The sequence below is a fragment of the Musca vetustissima genome, unplaced genomic scaffold, assembly GCF_032173495.1.
Source record: "Musca vetustissima isolate MV318-11 ecotype Yass unplaced genomic scaffold, APGP_CSIRO_Mvet_v1 utg6341, whole genome shotgun sequence".
Classification (NCBI taxonomy): domain Eukaryota; kingdom Metazoa; phylum Arthropoda; class Insecta; order Diptera; family Muscidae; genus Musca; species Musca vetustissima.
The window spans coordinates 45,873-66,376 of NW_026873158.1; the positions used below are offsets into that span (position 1 = coordinate 45,873).

The 20,504-nt window shown below is 34.3% G+C and overlaps 2 protein-coding genes across 2 annotated transcripts in view; both read right to left on the reverse strand.

The window, feature by feature from the left end:
- LOC133323147 (uncharacterized) overlaps positions 1 to 8,800 on the reverse strand; it is a 38,821-nt gene extending 30,021 nt beyond the window's left edge. The window contains exon 1 of the mRNA XM_061532105.1: positions 8,781 to 8,800. Coding sequence (XP_061388089.1) covers positions 8,781 to 8,798 — 18 coding nt within the window. The 5' untranslated portion in view covers positions 8,799 to 8,800. The remainder of the gene's footprint in view (positions 1 to 8,780) is intronic.
- On the reverse strand, positions 1,105 to 5,280 carry LOC133323158 (uncharacterized). Its single transcript, XM_061532117.1, has 5 exons — positions 4,892 to 5,280; positions 4,668 to 4,780; positions 3,244 to 4,595; positions 2,197 to 3,174; positions 1,105 to 2,136 (listed from the first exon to the last, which is right to left on the reverse strand). The coding sequence occupies exons 1-5, from the start codon at positions 5,272 to 5,274 to the stop codon at positions 1,105 to 1,107; spliced, it is 3,858 nt and encodes a 1,285-aa protein (XP_061388101.1). The 5' UTR covers positions 5,275 to 5,280.
- Positions 8,801 to 20,504: the final 11,704 nt, after the last annotated feature.

Consider the following 20,504-nt stretch of genomic DNA (forward strand, 5'->3'; position numbering starts at 1 on the left):
AGAAAAAATTATTTGAAAAAAAATATTTTTTTTTTACAAACATAATTTTTTCAGGGCATCATATTAGGAGGTGCACTGTTCGGGAGCTATGGAACATACATCCGACATCAGGGTACCAAATGAAAGCTTATCTCCTCTAATTTTCGAAAATATTTTGCTCGAAATTAGTTTGAAGCAAAAATTTTGAGAAAACATTATTTTAAATAAAAAATGATGTTTTATATTTACAAAATATAATTTTTCAGGGCAACATGTTTGAAGGTCCACTGTTCGGGAACTATAAAACCTACAGCCGACTTCAGGGTACCAAATGGAAGCTTATCTCCTCTAATTTTCAAAAATATTTTATTCGAAATTAGTTTGAAGCAAAAATGTTAAGAAAAAATTATTTAAAACAAAAAAATGGAGTTTTATTCTTACAAAAATAATTTTTCAAGATCAGAGGTTCAGAGGTGCTCTGTTCGGGAACTATAAAACATACACCCGACTTCAGGGTACCAAATGAATGCTTACGTCCCCTACTTTTTGGAAAATATTTTTCCTAAAATTATTTTGAATCAAAAATTTTAAGAAAAATTTTTTTTTGAAATAAAAAACATTTTTTTTATTTTTCCAAAATAATTTTTAAGGGCTACATATTTGGAAGTGCCCTATTCGGGAACTATTGAACATACACCCTATTGCAAGTAATCAAATGAAAGTCCATCGTTTTTTCTTTCCGAAAAATATTTTTTTAATATTTTCAATTCCCCGAAATTTTCCCATAAAAATTAAAATATTTTTTTTTTGTTTCCGAAGCGGCAAATTTTCTCTTTTTTTATTTTCAAAATTCCAACTTATACACTAAAAAAATTAGATGCTAATCCTACCGGATCTTTAGAAGATCGTGGTAACTTACATAACTATATACACAAATAAATTCTTAAAAATATAAAACTTAAAATTAGAGGGAGGTTCCTTAAGGCTAAACGCGAAAACCTTGGCCTTTTTTCAAAAACCTTGGTCTTGAGTCATTTTTGAAAAATGGTTACGACGAATGGGCGGAATGTTTTGGGTTTTTTAGAGTACAGTTGAAAATTTCGATGATCCATTGAAAAAGAAAATCTATGCCTGAAATGATTTTTGATTCATCACCACATCGAGAATCTTTTCAATGTGGGCGGTGCAATTGGCCAGGCAAAGATCGGCATAGCGACTCAAGAAGAACATGAAGCTCTCAAGCTGTTCAATTGAGCAGGCATTGAAGCCATTGTTCCCGCGGCCAATATTATCGATCGCCGAAATGATGCTCCTTAATTTCCTCATGTATTCGGGACACTCACGGAATTGTTCCAGGTTCTTACAGCTACTGGTGGTACTGGAGTTCAGTGGTGCGGCACAATTTACCATGCGTTCTTCGAGGCTTTTGAGTTTCTCCTGCTGAGTGTGCAGGGTCTTCAGCATTTCGGGGACAGTGAGCTGTGATGCCATGGCCAATTTATCCGTTTGAGTTTTACTCAAGTTCAAATTCCGGGCATCTTCGAATATTTGCTCCAATGTATCGGGTGATTCTTCAGATTTAATGGATCCTGAGTCCGAATGATTACTACCCAAAGCCGAGAAGCTAAGACTTTGTTCCAATTCCACAGATTCAAAATCTGATTGATCCAAGTCACTGGTCTTGAGAGGTGGTGAGGCTGAGGGCCAGGTATAGGTGGCATCTGAGGTGGTGGGTGAGATGCTGACATTTGAGAATTCATACGAATCAATACCGAATCTCAGCTGACCCTGGGAGTCCTCCATGAATTCCCGGATATAATTAAAGAAGGCCTGGATCTTTGCCGAACTCAAATGCTTTCCGGCAAAGGGTAGCAGAACATCTCCCGTGGAGAACCAATACTGCGAACAATTTTCCATGTGGGGAATTTTACGCAAAATCTCCGTTTGACTTAGTGGACATTCGGCGGAGAATTTCTGATCATCGATGCCGAAAGTCATATCCCGATTTTCGACACATTTTTGACCAAAGATGTTGCTGAGAAGCATTAGGCGTTCCGATTCATAGAAGTGGATATTCATCGCCATGGTAAAGTCGCCGAAAGAGATCCAAAACTGTGATGCTTCCATTTTTTGTGTCACCGTCAAATGATGCGGTGTGTTTACCCTGGAGCCTGCGCTGACATGGGAAGAACCTGTAGAACTATGGGAATGCTGAATTTCACCGTTGAAATAGCTGCCGCTCATGTTGAAAGAGGTTGCCGAGCTATTCGTGTACTCCAACTCCTCAGAATCCTCGAGTATAGATTGCATGGTCTGCTGCTTCGCATGCTGTGATCCCGGACTCGATGGAATGGGACTTATAAGATGCTTTTGGGTATGTAAACCCTGCTGAGCGGAGGTGAACACCTGTTGTATGGGTTTATCTTTATTGGGTGTGGAAAAGTTTTGGGGATTTTCCTCACTGACCCGTAAGACAACCTGAGGTTTTTCCAATTCCGTGTGGGAGCTGGATTTCTTGGTTAGTCTTATGGGAGATTCCATTTCATTGGATCCCGTTTCGAAACCCTGATCAATAAAGCTATCCATCATCAGACGATCCTGTTCCAATTCCAATTTGTTCTTCTCGAGGTCTGTGAATTCCGTGGACACAGATTTTTGCCTTAGCTGCTTCTGCTTATCCTCCAGGCCGACCTCTAGAAGTGAGGGTAGAGACCGTGAAAAATCTTTGCTGGGTGTTCTCAACAATTCCGCCGCATCCTCATCATCACAATCACTTTCCGCTGGGGGTGAGGGTGAAGACATCACTGTCAGGGTATAGGCATCTTTGATTTTGGAGGGTGAATTGATTTGCCGCATCAGCGAACGATCCAATTCCATGATGCTAAGCTCCGTCTGACCCACAGAACTGGGTTGTTCCGAACTCACCGAGGAATTGATGGTCTTGAAGAGCAATTTCTTAACATAGGCGGTGCATTTTTTGGATTTCGAAAGGGTCCCCGTGAGGGATTTATTGCTGAGCGAGCGGCAATCGGAATCAGAATCTGTGGACACGGCTGGATTGGCCTCAACCAGGGAGTAGTCTTTTTTCCAGGTCAAAGAACGTCTCAATTTCTTTTTGCGTAGCATTTTGGGAGCCTTCGTATCCAATGGGATATCGAGAGAATCTTTTTCAGTGTTCGAATCTTCGCTAGTTGTCTGTGGAGGGAAATTGTGGCAGGTTAGAGGGAATTCTGCAGAGAGACGGGTTGGGTTTCTCAAACTTACCTTATTTATACTAGTCACACCCAAATCACTGTCCAGGGAAGCCTGGGAATTGTTGAGATTCTCGGGAATCGTGGGTTTTTCTTCCTTAACTTCTTCTCCTTCGACATTTTCCTGTTGATCTACTTCGAGAGGTAGTTCCACCTCAATGACAGAGTTGTCAAAGGAATTTTTCTCCTCTAGGGTTTCCTTGATAATATTTATGGCACTGAGCTGCTGCTTCTTGGCCTCCTTCTCTGCCTCCAATTTATTGATGGCCTCTTCGAGTAGCTGATCCACCTTATCCTTGGGTATCACATTATCCCGCGAATTTTTAGGGACAATTTCAATCACATCCTTTTTATTATGGACCGGTGTAATGTCGAAGACCACCCCATTCTTTTCCTTCAACCAGTTATAGAAAAGTTTTTCCAAATGTTGGTTCTGAAAAAACATTTTCGGCGCAAGGCGTTCATGCTGGGTGCGGCGAATCTTTTTGGGAGGGGCAAAAGGTTCCACATTGACGGAAGAACGAATCATTTCCTGAGTCCTCTTGAAGGATTGCGGCTCCACGTTTCCCAAATCGCTGAGGAATCGGACATCCCTTTTCTTTCGTTGAGTCCTTGGTTTGGTGGCGTACTTTTTTACCTCAGGACTGGGTTTGAGGACCACAGTTAGGGTGCTGACATGCAGCGGATCTTCACTGTCATCCTCGTGTATGGTTTGGCTCATATTCTCGGGGGTCTGGGGTGGTGTCAGGGGCCTGGGTAAATCCTCAAATTCCTTGGATTTGCTGGGAGTCACGGGAGAGCCGAGAAGAACCGATGAGTTTCCTCCGGGAGATTTTTTAAATCTTTGCAGAGTCTTGGACAAGCCTGAGGTCTTGGTCGGTGTCATTTTCGCCTCGAGGGATTCACGTAAATGTTTTACGCTACCCTGCTTTTCACAGACCACTTCTCCGCGTGAGATTTCCTTTTTCACATTGTTCTCCAAGATCTGACCATGTTTGGAGAATTTCGGATTTTTCTTGGACATATCCTCGATGAATTTATTGTAGAGTAGAGCCTTATCCTTGACGGATAGCTGCTGGAAAACATTTTCTGCCACCAGGCAAGTGGTGCTGGGTTGCTTCTGCAATGGCTTGGCCTTTGAGGGGCTGGAGGTTAGGGATAAAGAGGAAATACTTGAGGTTTTGTTTAACTGCCTTCTCTTGAAGAGTGGACTGGCCCGAGGACTGGGTAATTTGGCAATGAAGGTGGGCATCTTGGGCTTCAGTTTCGGGGATTTGGGTTTCACCAGGGTAGAGGTGAAATTCGGTGAGGCAATTGAAGAGAGCCCAGGAGAAATGGGTTCCGTGGGAGTTAGAGGCTCTTCTTCTGCGGCATCAACGGTTCCTTGAGGCTGCTGTGTTGAGGTTTCCTGAGGCTCCTCCTGTGGCTGTTCTGAGCTCGATTTCCGCATAATCGAATGCATTTTATTGTTGAAGAGCAAAGCCATTTGCTTGACCTTGGATTTCCTCAACATTTTAGGGCTCAGGGTGGCTGACTTCAGGGGAGAATTGCTAACCTTAGCTGCGGAATTTACCGCAGCTTCTGGTGACAACATCAAAGCCATCTGCTTAACCTTAGATTTCTTAAACATCTTCGGACTTAGAGTCAAAGTTTTGTTGGGCGATATGTTCTCCTTATCCTCCTGCTCATAACGCTTCTTCAGCTCTCCAACATTGCTGAGATTCGCCAGCTTGGCTTCGGATTTTTGTTTATTTTTCCTTTTCATCATGGGAGAGGGTGACTTTTGGGCCTTACTGCGAAATGAGGCCACAGCAGAGGCCACTTTGCCTTTGGTCTTCAATTTTACTGGTGTACTCTTACCCGAACTATCCGGAACCTCAACATCTTCATCGAAATACTTCATGAGGTTATCAATACTCCGTAGCAGGACAGTTTTATTCATGCTCGCATCGAAATCATTTTGATGTTCCAAAGCGTTGAGAAATTGATCATCATCGATGTTGGTACATTCGAATAATTCCTCACGGGTCATTGTGGCGACCATGGTATGGTGGCGAGGCCGGCGTTGGGATCTCCTTTGACGGTTGTTCCGTTCAATTTCCTCCGACAAGGTAACGAAGTCATTAAAATCACGATCATTGAAATCCGTGGTATTCACAACCAAACGTTGAGTAGTTCCACCTTCAGCCTGTTGGCTCAGATCCAAAACTTCTTCGGTGTTTTGAGTTTTAAGAACCATGTTCAAGATTTGTTCTACGGTGGGATAAATTTTGAAGGTTTTTTTACGAATACGAAAATCTGTTTCTAAATGTTAACGTTAGACGTTCACACAAGTTACTGATGCTGTGTCACTCACCACGGAGAACTTATATACCAAAAATTGCGGAAGACTGCTTAAGCAGGTAGTCAGGTAGAAAAATGTATCCTCTGCTTGGATTTACCACCCACAAGAAGAGTATCATAAAAATTTTGTTCTGCAAATTTTCAGAAGCAGCCTACTAATGACAAATTGATCCCTTTTCTGTCGCTGGGTGACAGATAAACTTCGAGATCTACTTTAATTAGTACCTGCAGAGATTGAAGTGGCTATGTGGCGGTATTTCGCGAAATTAAAGGCAGCTGCTTTGTTAGGCGAACTTCGTAGAAAATTATGCTAATTACCAGTTACGAAGAAATGACAGTCGGATAGAGGAAAATGGATTAAAAAATTAATTTCCATAATTTTTTAAAAAGAGCGGATTTCTAAAAAAATATTTTTAAGGATCTCCACAGGGCGTGGATTTTTTAAAAATTAATTTTAAGGGTCGAACATAAGGCGTGGATTTTTTAGGGATATTTTTTCAAGGACTATCAACAGGCGTGGATTTTTTAAGGATATTTTTTCAAGGACTATCAACAGGCGTGGATTTTTTAAGGATTATCAACAGGCGTGGATTTTTTAAGGATATTTTTTCAAGGACTATCAACAGGCGTGGATTTTTTAAGGATATTTTTTCAAGGACTATCAACAGGCGTGGATTTTTTAAGGATATTTTTTCAAGGACTATCAACAGGCGTGGATTTTTTAAAGAGTCACGGGAGAGCCTAGGAGAGTCGACGCGTTTCCTCCGGGAGATTTTTAAAATCTTTGCAGAGTCTTGGACAAGCCTGAGGTCTTGGTTGGTGTCATTTTCGCCTCGAGGGATTCACGTAAATGTTTTACGGATCCCTGCTTTTCGCAGACCACTTCGCCGCGGGAGATTTCCTTCTTTACATTATTCTCAAGGATCTGACCATGTTTGGAGAATTTCGGATTTTTCTTGGACATATCCTCAACGAATTTATTGTAGAGTAGGGCCTTATCCTTGACGCAGAGTTGTTGAAAGACATTTTCCGCCACCAAACAAGTGGTGCTTGGTTGCATCTGCAAAGGCTTGGCCTTTGAGGGGCTGGAGGTTAGGGATAGAGAAGAAATGCTGGCGATTTTGTTTAGCTGTCTTAAAGATATTTTTTCTAGGACTATCAACAGGCGTGGATTTTTTTTAAGATATTTTTTCAAGGACTATCAACAGGAGTGGATTTTTTAAGGATATTTTTTCAAGGACTATTAACAGGCGTGGATTTTTTAAAGATGGATGGGGGTGGATTTTTTAAAGACCAACACAAGGCGTGGATTTTTTAAAGACCAAAGACCAGTGGTCTTCGATATCACGCCGGTCCATAATAAAAAGGATGTGATAGAAATTGTGCCCAAAAATTCGCGGGATAATGTTATACCCAAGGCTAAAGTTGATCAGCTGCTCAAAGCGGCCATCAATAAATTGGAAGCTGAAAAAGAGGCCAAGAAGCAGCAGCTCAGTGCCATAAATATTATCAAGGAACCCATAGAGGAGAAAAATTCATTTGACAACTCCGTCATTGAGGTGGAATTACCGCTCGAAGTTGATCAAGCGGAAAATGCCGAAAGAGAAGAAGTTAAGGAAGAAAAACCCTCGATTCCCGAGAATCTCAACAATTCCCAGGCTTCCCTGGTGACAGTGATTTGGGTGTGACTAGTATAAATAAGGTAAGTTTGAGAAACTCAACCCGACTCTCTGCGGAATTCCCTCTAACCTGCCACAATTTCCCTTCACTGGCAACTAGCGAAGATTCGAACACTGAAAAGGATTCTCTCGATATCCCATTGGATACGAAGGCTCCCAAAATGCTGCGCAAAAAGAAATTGAGACGTTCTTTGACCTGGAAAAAAGACTATTCCCTGGTTGAGGCCAATCCTGCCGTGTCCACAGATTCTGACTCCGATTGCCGTTCGCCGTTCAGCAATAAATCCCTCATGGGCACCCTGTCGAAATCCAAAAAAAATACACAGCCTATGTTAAGAAACTGCTTTTCAAGACCATCAATTCATCGGTGAGTTCGGAACAACCCAGTTCTGTGGGTCAACCGGAACTGAACATCATGGAATTGGATCGTACGCTGATGCGGCAAATCAATTCACCCTCCAAAATCAAGGATGCCTATACCCTGGCCGTGATGTCGTCACCCTCACCACCTGCGGAAAGTGATTGTGATGATGAGGATGTGGCGGAATTGTTGAGAACACCCAGCAAAGATCTCTCCAGATCCTTACCTTCCCTTTTAGAGGTTGGCCTGGAGGATAAGCAGAAGCAGCTGAGACATAAATCGGTTTCAACAGAAAATCCACGCTTTGTGTTGGTCTTTAAAAAATCCACGCTTTGTGTTGGTAGACCCTTAAAAATATTTTTTTTTAAAATCAACGCCTATTAAATGTTCCGAAAAAAAATTATTTTTTACATTCCACCCCAATATTTGTTGATTATGAATGCCCTTTACAATAAAACCGAACCCTTCACCCTTCCCCCCACCCTTCACCCTTCACCCTAGACCATTTGCAGATGCCGGAATTTTTTTTTTTTTGTCTAATAAAACTGAAGGTAATCTCAATAATAATAAAATAATCTGTTTGAACAGTGGACAGAGAGGAGGGGGTTGAGGGGAGAGGTGGGGGTGGTACCTTTACCCCCCTCAAGGGAAAAATTTACAATTATATTTGATATGAGACAATAAAAAAAGCGGTTGACTACTACCGAGAACCGACTGAATGACTGACGTCAAGTGAAATAGTTTTAGTGGTGAGTGGCATTTTTGGATTATGAAAAAGGCAACAACAAAAAATAAAATCCAAAAGCCAGGAAAAGCGCAACACACATGACGACCATACAACAACAAAAAATGTCAACAACAACCAAGAACCCGACAAGTAAAAATGTCAATTACAATAAGAAATGGAAATTATTTCGTTTAAATAAAAAAAAATCCAGCAACAACAAAAACAACGGTATGTGTTTTTTTGCAAATAAAATTCCTTAAGCTTTTGATGATCTAAGTCTTTGCAAATGTCAAGGTTAGATTAATTAAGTAAGACGAATAAATAAAAATTTAAAAACAATTAAGTCTTCCCCCAGAGAGAAAATGGGGCTTAGATAAATTAGATAATTTTTGTTGTAATAAATTTTTATATTAAAAAAAAAAATTAAAGACAATAATTACCTGTTTACATTCCAACATAATTTTGCCGGCTTTGGGGAATTTGTGCTCTGAGACACCTTGTTAGGGGTATCCTTTTTGATTTGATTGATTGTAGTGTTGACTTTGTTAATTTATTAACATTGTTGTTGTATTTTTTAATTTTCACTCATTTAAGATTTTTTTTTTTTTTTGATTTTAGCTCATTTTTTAGTTTGAAATCTTTAATATTTTTTTTTAATTTTTTGAATTATTTTTTTAAATTATTTTTATTAATTTAATTTTTTTAGTAAATTATTTTGATCTTAACACAACCATGTTTTTAAAATTATAAACTCATTATAGGAATTTGTATCAGTTGCAGAAAAAAGCTAGAAATTTGAGTAAATAATTTGAACCATATTCAGAATTCCTTCTTTGGGACTCTCTCTCTCTCTGTCGCTCTCCTGGTCTCTCTTCAAATATTTGAAGCAAAAGCCTTTATTTTATGTGATTTTCTGGGGTCTAATAACAATTTCCGAACTTTAGATAAATTGTAGATAATTCAGATAAATTTTAGATAACTCAGATAAATTTATTGTAGACCGATATAGACCATTTTGTTTATTTTACATGAGTTTCTGGTGTCAAATATCAATTGTTGACCTTCAGATAAATTTTAGATAACTCAGATAATATCCATAGATGATTATCTGAGGCACTAATTTGACATATGGCTAATTTTTTACAATTCCTGGTGAATTATACGCACTCAGATAAATTTTAGATAATTTAGATAAATTTTAAATAACTCAGATAAATTCACAGAAAATTATCTATGGGCTATATTTTCGATTGTTGACATATATAAGTCATTTGTAGTATTTTATTTGAATTTCCGAGGGCAAATATTAACTTTGGACCTTCAGATAAATTTTAGATAACTGAGATAATATCCAAAAAGGATTATCTGAGGCTCTAATTGTGCGCATGGGCCATTTTTTCTAAGTTTTAGTGAATTTAAGTAACTCATATAAATTTTAGATAATTTAGATAAATTTTAAATAACTCAGATAAATGCATAGAAAATTATCTATGGGCTGTATTATCGATTGTTGACTGATATAAGTCATTTGTATTATTTTATTTGAATTTCCGAGGGCAAATATTATTTTTTGACCTTGAGATAAATTTTAGATAACTGAGATAATATCCAAAAAGGATTATCTGAGGCTCTAATTGTGCGCATGAGCCATTTTTTCTAAGTTTTAGTGAATTTAAGTAACTCATATAAATTTTAGATAATTTAGATAAATTTTAAATAACTCAGATAAATGCATAGAAAATTATATGGGCTGTATTATCGATTGTTGACTGATATAAGTCATTTGTATTATTTTATTTGAATTTCCGAGGGCAAATATTATTTTTTGACCTTGAGATAAATTTTAGATAACTGAGATAAAATCCAAAAATAGTTATCTGGGCTCTAATTGTGCGCATGGGCCATTTCTTTTCTAAGTTTTAGTGAATTTAAGTAACTCATATAAATTTTGGATAATTCAGATACATTTTAAATAACTCAGATAAATTCATAGAAAATTATCTATGGGCTATATTTTCGATTGTTGACAGATATAAGTCATTTGTATTATTTTATTTGAATTTCCGAGGACAAATATTAACTTTGGGCCTTCAGATACATTTTAGATAACTCAGATAATATCCAAAAATGATTATCTGAGGTTCTAATTTTACGTATGCGTCATTTTTTATAATTTCTAGTGGATTTTTGTCACTCAGATAAATTTTAGATAATTCAGATAATTTTTAAAAAGTTTATCTATTTGTGTAATATGCAATGGAAATATGTTTTAGACAATTCATCTAATTTTTAACCCAAAGATAACACTTAGATAATGTAGACAACAGCCTTATGCGATTATCTATGGTTCGAATTTTACATAAAATACAGGAATAAACAAAGTTTAATGAATTTTTGTGATCAAATATTAATTTTAGGTCTTCAGATAAATTTCAGATAATTCAGATAATATCCATAGATGATTATCTGAGGTTCTAATTTGACATATGGCTAATTTTTTATAATTTCTGGCGAATTTTAATCACTCAGATAAATTTTAGATAATTCAGATAATTTTTAAAATGTTTATCTATTTGTGTAATATGCAATGGAAATATGTTTTAGACAATTCATGTAGTTTTTAACCCAAAGATAACACTTAGATAATGTAGACAACAGCCTTATGCGATTATCTATGGTTCGAATTTTACATAAAATACAGGAATAAACAATGTTTAATGCATTTTTGTGATCAAATATTAATTTTAGGTCTTCAGATAAATTTCAGATAACTCAGATAATATCCAAAAATGATTATCTGAGGCTCACATTTTACGTATGGGCCATAACTTATAAATACTAGTGAATTTTAGTCATTCAGATAAATTTTAGATAATTGAGATAATTTTTAAAAAGTTTATCTTTGTGTCTAATATGCAATGGAAATTTGTTTTAGTCAATTTGAGTAAATTTAAACCCAAAGATAACACTTAGATAATTGTGATAATATTCATAGGTGATTATCTATGGACCGTATATTACATAGAAATCCGGTAAAAAAATTTTCAATAATTTTTAAATGTATTTTTGTGACAAAATACTAATTTTCAACCCTCAGATAAATTGTAGATAAATCAGATGATGATCATATGGTTGAAATTTTTCATATCAAACTATTACAAGTAATTTTTTGTAACAAAGTCTCAATTTTCGATCCTTAGATACATTTTAGATAATTCAGATAATTTTAAAAAAGTTAATCTATTCGTCTACTATGCAAAAGAAATATATTTTAGATAAGTTTTAGACATTCTATGCAATTTTCAATCCAAGGATAACGCTAAGATAATTGAGATAACAACCATAGATGATTATCTGTGGGTCATATTTCATACTGAAAACCTTCTGGTAACATTTTTATTAACTTTTAAAACATTTGTGTGATTAAATATCAATTTAAGACCCTCAGATAAATTGTAGATAATTCACATAATAATTATATATGATTATCTATGGCTCAAATTTGACATATAAAATCATGATATGCCATTCTGTTGTCATTCCAAGTGAATTTGCCCGATCAAATATCAATTTAAGACCCTCAGATAACTTTTAGATAATTCAGATAATATAAATATAAAAAAAGTTTATCTATATGTCTGCTATACAAAGAAAATAATTTTTAAACATTTTATGCAATTTTAACCCCAAAGATAATACTTAGATAATTGAGATGATTATCTTTGGTCCGCATTTTACTCAAAAGGCCGATATAAAGTATTTTAATCAGTTTTAAAATGCATTTAAAATCAAAAAAAATCAATTTCAGACCCTCAGATAAATTTTAGATAATTCAGATAAATCATCTTAAACCCATACATGTATCTCCTACACCTATAATACAAATATAAACTACATTTCGTATGTTTAATTGAATTTATGTGACCAAAATAGCAATTTTAGGTCTTCAGATAATTTCTAGATAATTCAGATAATATTCGTAGATAAGCATTTTGAGGAGTAGTATGCAAAGTATATCAATATAAGTCATTTAATATACTTTTAAGTAAATTTTTATGCCAAATTGGCAATTTCAAGACTTTAGATAAATCTAGATAATTTTCATAGATGATGATATAGAGGTCTATTATGTAAATTATAACTATTTGAGCAATTTGTAATAATATTTCAGGCATTCTTATGGTCAAATGATAATTTCGTACCCTTAGATAAATTATAGATAATTGAGATACATTTCGGATATGACAATTTATAACATTTCTATTAAGAGAAAATATATATAAACCATTTTTAATAGTTTTACGTGCATATTTATCACCAAAAGCAATTTTAGACCTTCAGATAAATTATAGATAATTGAGAAAATTTACATAGATAATCATATATAGGTCTATTATATATATATTTTATATTTCTGAGCAATTATTATTAATTTTTAATGCATTTTTATAGCCAAATGACAATTTTTGATCTTCAGATAAATTATAGATAATTGAGATAAATTTCACAAATGACCATTTATATGATTTTTATTACTACATGTATATAGGAAACCTCTTTGTGATCATTTTAAATGAATATCTTTCCCCCAAAAATAATGTTTGGTCCTCAGATAAATTTTAGATAATTTACACAGATGATCATATATGGCCCTATTATGCAAATTATATTAGTTTGAGTAATCCTTATTAAATTTTAATGAATTTTTGTGACCAAATAGCAATATCGGACCCTTAGATAAATTATAGATAATTGAGATAAATTACACAGATGACTATTTATACGATTTTTATTGATACAAATAAAGTGAGGAACCTTTTTAAATCATTTTTAAATGAGTGTCTGTTCCCAAAAAACAGCTTCAGGTCCTCAGATAAATTTTAGATAATTTAGATAAATTTCACAGATGATCATATATAGGTCTATTAGGCTAATTATATCGGTTAGATCTTTTTTATTGATTTTTAATGCACTTTTATGGCCAAAATGACAATTTCCAACCTTTAGATAAATTATAGATAATTGAGATAAATTTGGAAGATAACTATTTATATGATTATTATTAATAGAATATAAGTACGAACCAATTTGGATTAATTTAAAGTGAATATTTGTCGGAAAATGCAGTTTCATACCCTCAGATAAATTTTAGATAATTCAGATAAATTTCACAGATAATTATCTATATCCCTATTATGCAAATTATATCGGTTATATCTATTTTTATTGATTTTTAATGCATTTTTATGGCCAAGCTGACAATTTCGAACAAATTCCACAGACGATTATCTATAGGTCCTCTGTGCATATAAAACCAATATAAACCGTTTTTTCGTATTTTAAAATCGGTTTTGAGTGCCTAAATAGCATTTTTAGACCCTCAGATAAATTTCGTAGATGACCATATGTTAGCATTCTATACTTAGAAGGTTGATATAAACCATTTGAATTAGTTACAAATCAATTTTTGTGGCAAAATAGGTATTTTAGACCTCTAGATAAATAATAGATAATATTCGTAGATAATTATCTATGACTATCTCATGCACCCAGGACCCCTAATGTTTCGAACACACCCACAAATATTTATCCTACCTTCTTTCGTCTACAAAAAATTCTTCAACCCAACCTAACCCAATAGTCCCTATGAACAGAGTGAAATAGAGAGGAGAGAAGGGAGAGAGCATCTCTCATAATCAAATTTCTCTCTTCTCGTTTCTTCTCTTTCATAATTCATTTTCACAGTTATATTGGTAGCGTTTTAATTCAATTAAGGGAGCACTTAACTAACTACCAGCCAGCTATGGGACTATATTCCCAACCCAACCACCACCTCCCCCCTCCATTTTATTGTATATTCCTTTTCTCCCCTCTCCCACCAACTTTTGTCAATAGAAATATGAAAAAGATAGATAGATGAAAACACGTAGCAAAGAAACTATTAATTGGCCCGGAATATGAAGTAATAATAATTATAATAAAATAAACGGAGTAGTAATAAAAAGTAGTTACGGTCCTGCTGGGGTACTGTGAGAGGTCAGAGGGGTGAGAGATAAGAGAGCAGAGTTAAGGGGTTAATATCCTTTAATTGACCGCATATGGGGGTCAGAAATGTTGTTAAAGGTTGAGAGACATGGATAGAAGTAATCAAGGGAGGATTGGAAACCGCTCGAAATTGTAACACACAACCTAGATTATTTATCTAGACTAGATAAAGAATTATCTAAAATGTATCTGAGGACCTGAAATTGCTATTTAGACACCCTAAAACCAATTTAAAGTATGAAAAATTACATATATTGGTTTTACATACATAGAGTAGTTATAGATGATCATTTGCGAAATTTATCTGAATTAACTAAAATTTATCTGAAGGTCAAACATTGTCATTTGGGCATAAAAAATCCATTAAAAATCAGTAAGAATTGCCCAAACCGATATAATTTACATAATAGACCCACATTTGATCATCTTTGCAAATTATATGAATTATCTAAAATGTATCTGAGGACCTGAAATTGCTTTTTGGCTATAGATAATCGCTTAAAATTTACCAAAAATGGTTTATACATATATTCTACTAAGAAAAATCATATAAATGACCATCTGCGAAATTTATCTCAATTATCTATAATTTATCTAGAGTTCCGAAAATGGCATTTGGCCACAAAAATTCATTAAAATCAATAAAAATTGGTCAAACAGTTATAATTTACATAATGGACCTTCGTATGATCATCTATGAATATTATCTGAAATATCTAAAATTTATCTGAGGACTTGGAATTGATTTTTGGCAACAGTTATTCATTTGAAATTAAATAAAAAAACGTTCCTACTTATATTCGATGAATAAAAATCAAAAAACTGGTCATCTATGGCATTTATCTCAATTATCTATAATTTATCTAAAGGGTACAAATTGTCATTTGAGCATAAAAATCCAGTAAATATTGGAAAAAATGTCTCAAATAGTAATAATTTATACAATGGAGCCTATATACAAATTATCTGAATTATCTAAGATTTATCTAAGGGTCTGAAATTGCTTTCCGACGACATAAATTCATTTCAAATTGATCAAAAAAGGTATCTACTTATATTCTATCAATAAAAAATCTATAAATGGTTATTTGCGAAAATTATCTGAATTATCTATAATTTATCTAGATTTCCAAAATTATCATTTAGCCATAAAAAATCATTAAACATTAAAAAGACTTTCTTAAAGAGTTGTAATTCGTACAATAGACCTATATTTGATCGCCTACATATATTATCTGAATTATCTAAAATATATTTGAAGATCCTGCGAGATAAATTGCAATCTAAAAGACATACAATTATCCGAATATTTATATAATGCATATAAAAAAATAAACAATGTAACTATGTCATCTAAATGCCATAGATAATTTATCTACATGGCGAAAATAGCTTAGATAATTTATCTAGACTTTCAAAATCGTCAGAAATGATATCCGAGTAACACAGATAATGTTTCTATGATACTATCTATGGTATCTATCTATATTAGTAGCATATATGCATAGATAATTTATCTGAACTCCCAAAGTTTACGATAATCTCTCTAAATAACGTAGAAAATGTATCTATGACATCTATATGCCATGGATAATTTATCTATGTTATCAAAATAGCTTAGATAATTTATCTGAACTACTAAAAATGTTAAATTGTGTATCTATATACCATAGATAATTTATCTATGCCATCTAAATGCCATAGATAATTTATCTGTACTCCCAAAAATGCTAAATAATGTATCTAAATACCATAGATAATTTATCTATGTCAACTTAGTCTCATAGATAATTTATCTATGTTAAAAAATAGCTTAGATAATTTATCTGTACTCCCAAAAATGCTAGATAATGTATCTATATACCATAGATAATTTATCTATGTCATCTAAATCTCATAGATAATTTATCTACGTTAAAAATAGCTTAGATAATTTATCTGTACTCCCAAAAATGCTAGATAATGTATGTATATACTATAGATAATTTATCTATGTCATCTAAATGCCATAGATAATTTATCTACGTCATCAAAATGGCTTAGATAATTTATCTACACTACCAAAAATGCCAGATAATGTAACTATATGGCAAATCTAATATTTCTGTGTCATCTAAAAGTTATAGATAATTTATCTACATTATCTAAAAATCGTAGATAATGTATCTGAAAGAATTTGAATGGATTTCTTTGTTAATTGAAAATCTATTAATCGAAGTAACACATTGAAATCTTCAATTACTTTCCTTCATTTCCCCCGGCTGACGGTCCACGACCAAATTACTTCGAAAGTTTGACCTTAGAAAAGTTTTGGTTTATTTTCTTTGGTCGTTGATAGAAACAAATTGTCACACGCGGAAGTTGTACACGAACGCACTCACTCACGCACATTTCATTACATTTAATTATCCTTAATGTACAACAAAAGAAATTCGATGAAGAGAGCGGGGAGGAAGCGTTTCGAGAGAGAGTTAGAGAGGGAGCGAACGCAGGCGGGCGGTCTTGTTGGTGAAAGTTTTGTCACGACATTCCGCAAGAAAAAAATCAACGTGATACTGAAGTAACTGCATTAATAATTATGGCCAGATGTCACGCAAAAATTCGGCACAAGATGACAAAAAATCTGATTTTCACTTTTCATGATTTTGAAAAAAAATATTTTTTTTGTAAAGATAATTTTCACAATTAATTAAATTTATGGATCCCGGAATATTTTAATTTTTTTCGGCACACATATGGTTCTACTGCTCGTTCTTCTTTTCATCAATTGTGTAGTATAAATTTAAGGGTTTTCCATAAATCATCATAGTATACTTTTAGGAGTTACACACAGATTTTTGACACACACACACACACACACGAACTCATGAAGATAGAAACACACGTTCGCAGAGGAGATTACAATTTTGAAATATTTTCCTAAATTTTTTTATTAATTTTTTTCTTTAATTGGGTACATTTTTATTTTTCCGCCTTAGGGTTTGCTTTGGATTTTTTTTTAATATTTAATTTTTATTTATTTAGATTTTCTTCCTCTGGGCCATTTTTTTCGTTTTTTGGATTTTTCTTCGTTCTGATAGATACCTTCAACACTGAACGCACAGAAAGAACACCAGAACCGAAAGCCAGCAACCAACCACTCTGCTGGCAGGCAAGGCAAGCTCGATGGCAGGTTTGTTGGTAAGGTTAGTTGGTTGGTTGGTTGATGGGGAGAAGGGGAGGGCAAGAGGGCTCGCTCACACAATTCCGTACGTAATATTTATTTCAAATGTGTATGGGGCGGCACACTTCTTAAGGTTCACACACACAGACACACTCACATCCAAATAATAACTGGGAATACGGAACACGGAAAATACGGGCCGGCCGTCCGAACGACCAACCAACCTAGAAGCGCACTACTAAAACCTTTCCGTTTTTTGTAAAATTTTTGTTTTTTTTCTTTTAACGAAAAACTGGTTTTCTGGCCCCCTTTGCCGAACGATTAAAACTTCTGCTGCTGGCGCTTGTTAAGGTTTGGTTCAGTTTCTATTGGATTCTGATTGTTGCATTTGTTGTTGTCCTTTTTGTTAGGGTAAGGACACAACACCACACAGAGGTTCTCTCTTACTCTCTATGGTTTACGAACTCTCTCTCTCTCTCTTCCTCCTCTCGGGAGCTTTTAATTATTTTGAATATAGTAAACATAATGAAATGACAGTTAAATGTCATGGCAACCTGAAGAATGTCAGAAATGTAATGTTTGGGATTTTTGGTGAGGGGAGGAGGGTGCGGCAACAACAACAACAAAAAAGTTCTACAAGCACAAAGCTTTGGGGATAAAATAAACTTTTTTAACTACCAATGTTAATAATAGAGGGCGCTTTACATTAAAAACAAATGTTTTCCTTGCATATCTTGAGGCGTGAAAAATTTTTTTAATTCTGTTTAAGGGTCTACCACAAGGCGTGGATTTTCTTAAAAATTATTTTTGAGGTCTACCCACAGGTGTGGATTTTTTAAAAATTATTTTTGAGGTCTATCCACAGGCGTGAATTTTTTAAAAATTATTTTTGAGGTCTATCCACAGGCGTGAATTTTTTAAAAATTATTTTTGAGGTCTATCCACAGGCGTAGATTTTTTAAATATTATTTTTGAGGTCTACCCACAGGCGGGGATTTTCTAAAAATTATTTTTGAGGTCTACCCACAGGCGTGGATTTTTTTAAAATTATTTTTGAGGTCTACCACAAGGCGTGGATTTTTTAAAAATTATTTTTGAGGTCTATCCACAGGCGTGGATTTTTTTAAAAAATATTTTTGAGGTCTACCACAAGGCGTGGATTTTTTAAAAATTATTTTTGAGGTCTAACCACAGGCGTGGATTTTTTTTAAATTATTTTTGAGGTCTATCCACAGGTGTGGATTTTTTAAAATTATTTTTGAGGTCTACCACAAGGCGTGGATTTTTTAAAAATTATTTTTGAGGTCTACCCACAGGCGTGGATTTTTTTAAAAAATATTTTTGAGGTCTACCACAAGGCGTGGATTTTTTAAAAATTATTTTTGAGGTCTACCCACAGGTGTGGATTTTTTTAAAAATTATTTTTGAGGTCTACCACAAGGCGTGGATTTTTTAAAAATTATTTTTGTGGTCTATCCACAGGCGTGGATTTTTTTAAAATTATTTTTGAGGTCTATCCAAAGGCGTGGATTTTTTTTAAATTATTTTTGAGTTCAACCCACAGGTCTGGATTTTTTTAAAATTATTTTTGAGTTCAACCCACAGGTCTGGATTTTTTAAAAATTATTTTTGAGGTCTACACACAGGCGGGGAATTTTTTAAAATTATTTTTGAGGTCTAGCCACAGGTGTGGATTTTTTTAAAATAGTATTTAACACAAATTTAGAAAAAAGCTATTACCGCCCCTAATAGGCAAATTATTATTTCTCAAAAATATGTCATATTTGTATGGGAAAATTCGAAAATTAAATTACTTACATTGTTATATAAAAATATATATTTTTCGTAAACATAAATCTGGTTATTGTACATACCTGAAAAGAGATAAGAAAGAAAATTATATTAATAAATGTGTTTTTATTAAAATAAAAAATATATATTTCGTGGAAATCGGTTCAGATTTAGATATAGCTCATATATATATTTTCGTCCGATTTAAGGTAAATGGTGCACCAAAGTCCCTATATATCTTCCGATTTGTACGAAATTTGGCACAGCGTATTGAATTTAGTCTAGAATGATGTGTGCTAAGTTTCGTGAAAATCGGTTCAGATTTCGATATAGCTCCCATATATATATTTTCGTCCGATTTTAGGTAAATGGTGCACCAAAGTCTTTAAATATCTTTCGATTTGCACGAAATTTGGCACAACGTATTGAATTAGGCCTAGAATGACGTACGTGAAGTTTCGTGAAAATCGGTTCAAATTTAGATATAGCTCACATATATATTTTCGTCCGATTTAAGGTAAATGGCGCACCAAAGTCCCTATATATATTTCGATTTGCACGAAATTTGGCACAGCGTATTGAATTAAGTCTGGAATGATGTGTGCTAAGTTTCGTGAAAATCGGTTCAGATTTAGATATAGCTCCCATGTATATTTTTGACCGATTTTATATAAATAGTGCCCCGAAGTCCCTATATATCATTCGATTTGCACGAAATTAGGCACAGCGTATTGAATTAAGTCTGGAATGATGTGTGCTAAGTTTCGTGAAAATCGGTTCAGATTTCGATATAGCTCCCATATATATTTTTCATCGATTTAAGGTAAATGGTGCGCCAAAGTCCCTATATATCTTTCGATTTGCACGAAATTTGGCACAGCGTATTGAATTAAGTCTGGAATGATGTGTGCTAAGTTTCATGGAAATCGGTTCAGATGTACATATAGCTCCCATATATATATTCATCCGATTTAAGGTAAATGGTGCGCCAAAGTCCCTAAATATCTTCCGTTCAATTTCAGGTCTATGTTCTGTCGAAAAGGCGACGTCGATGTAGAATATACCCAAAGAGTGTCATATAGTCGGCCCATTCCGCCTTTTCTACTTTCCTTACTGGTCCATTTTACCTTTATAGTGACTACATTACGTGTTCAGTAACTATAAC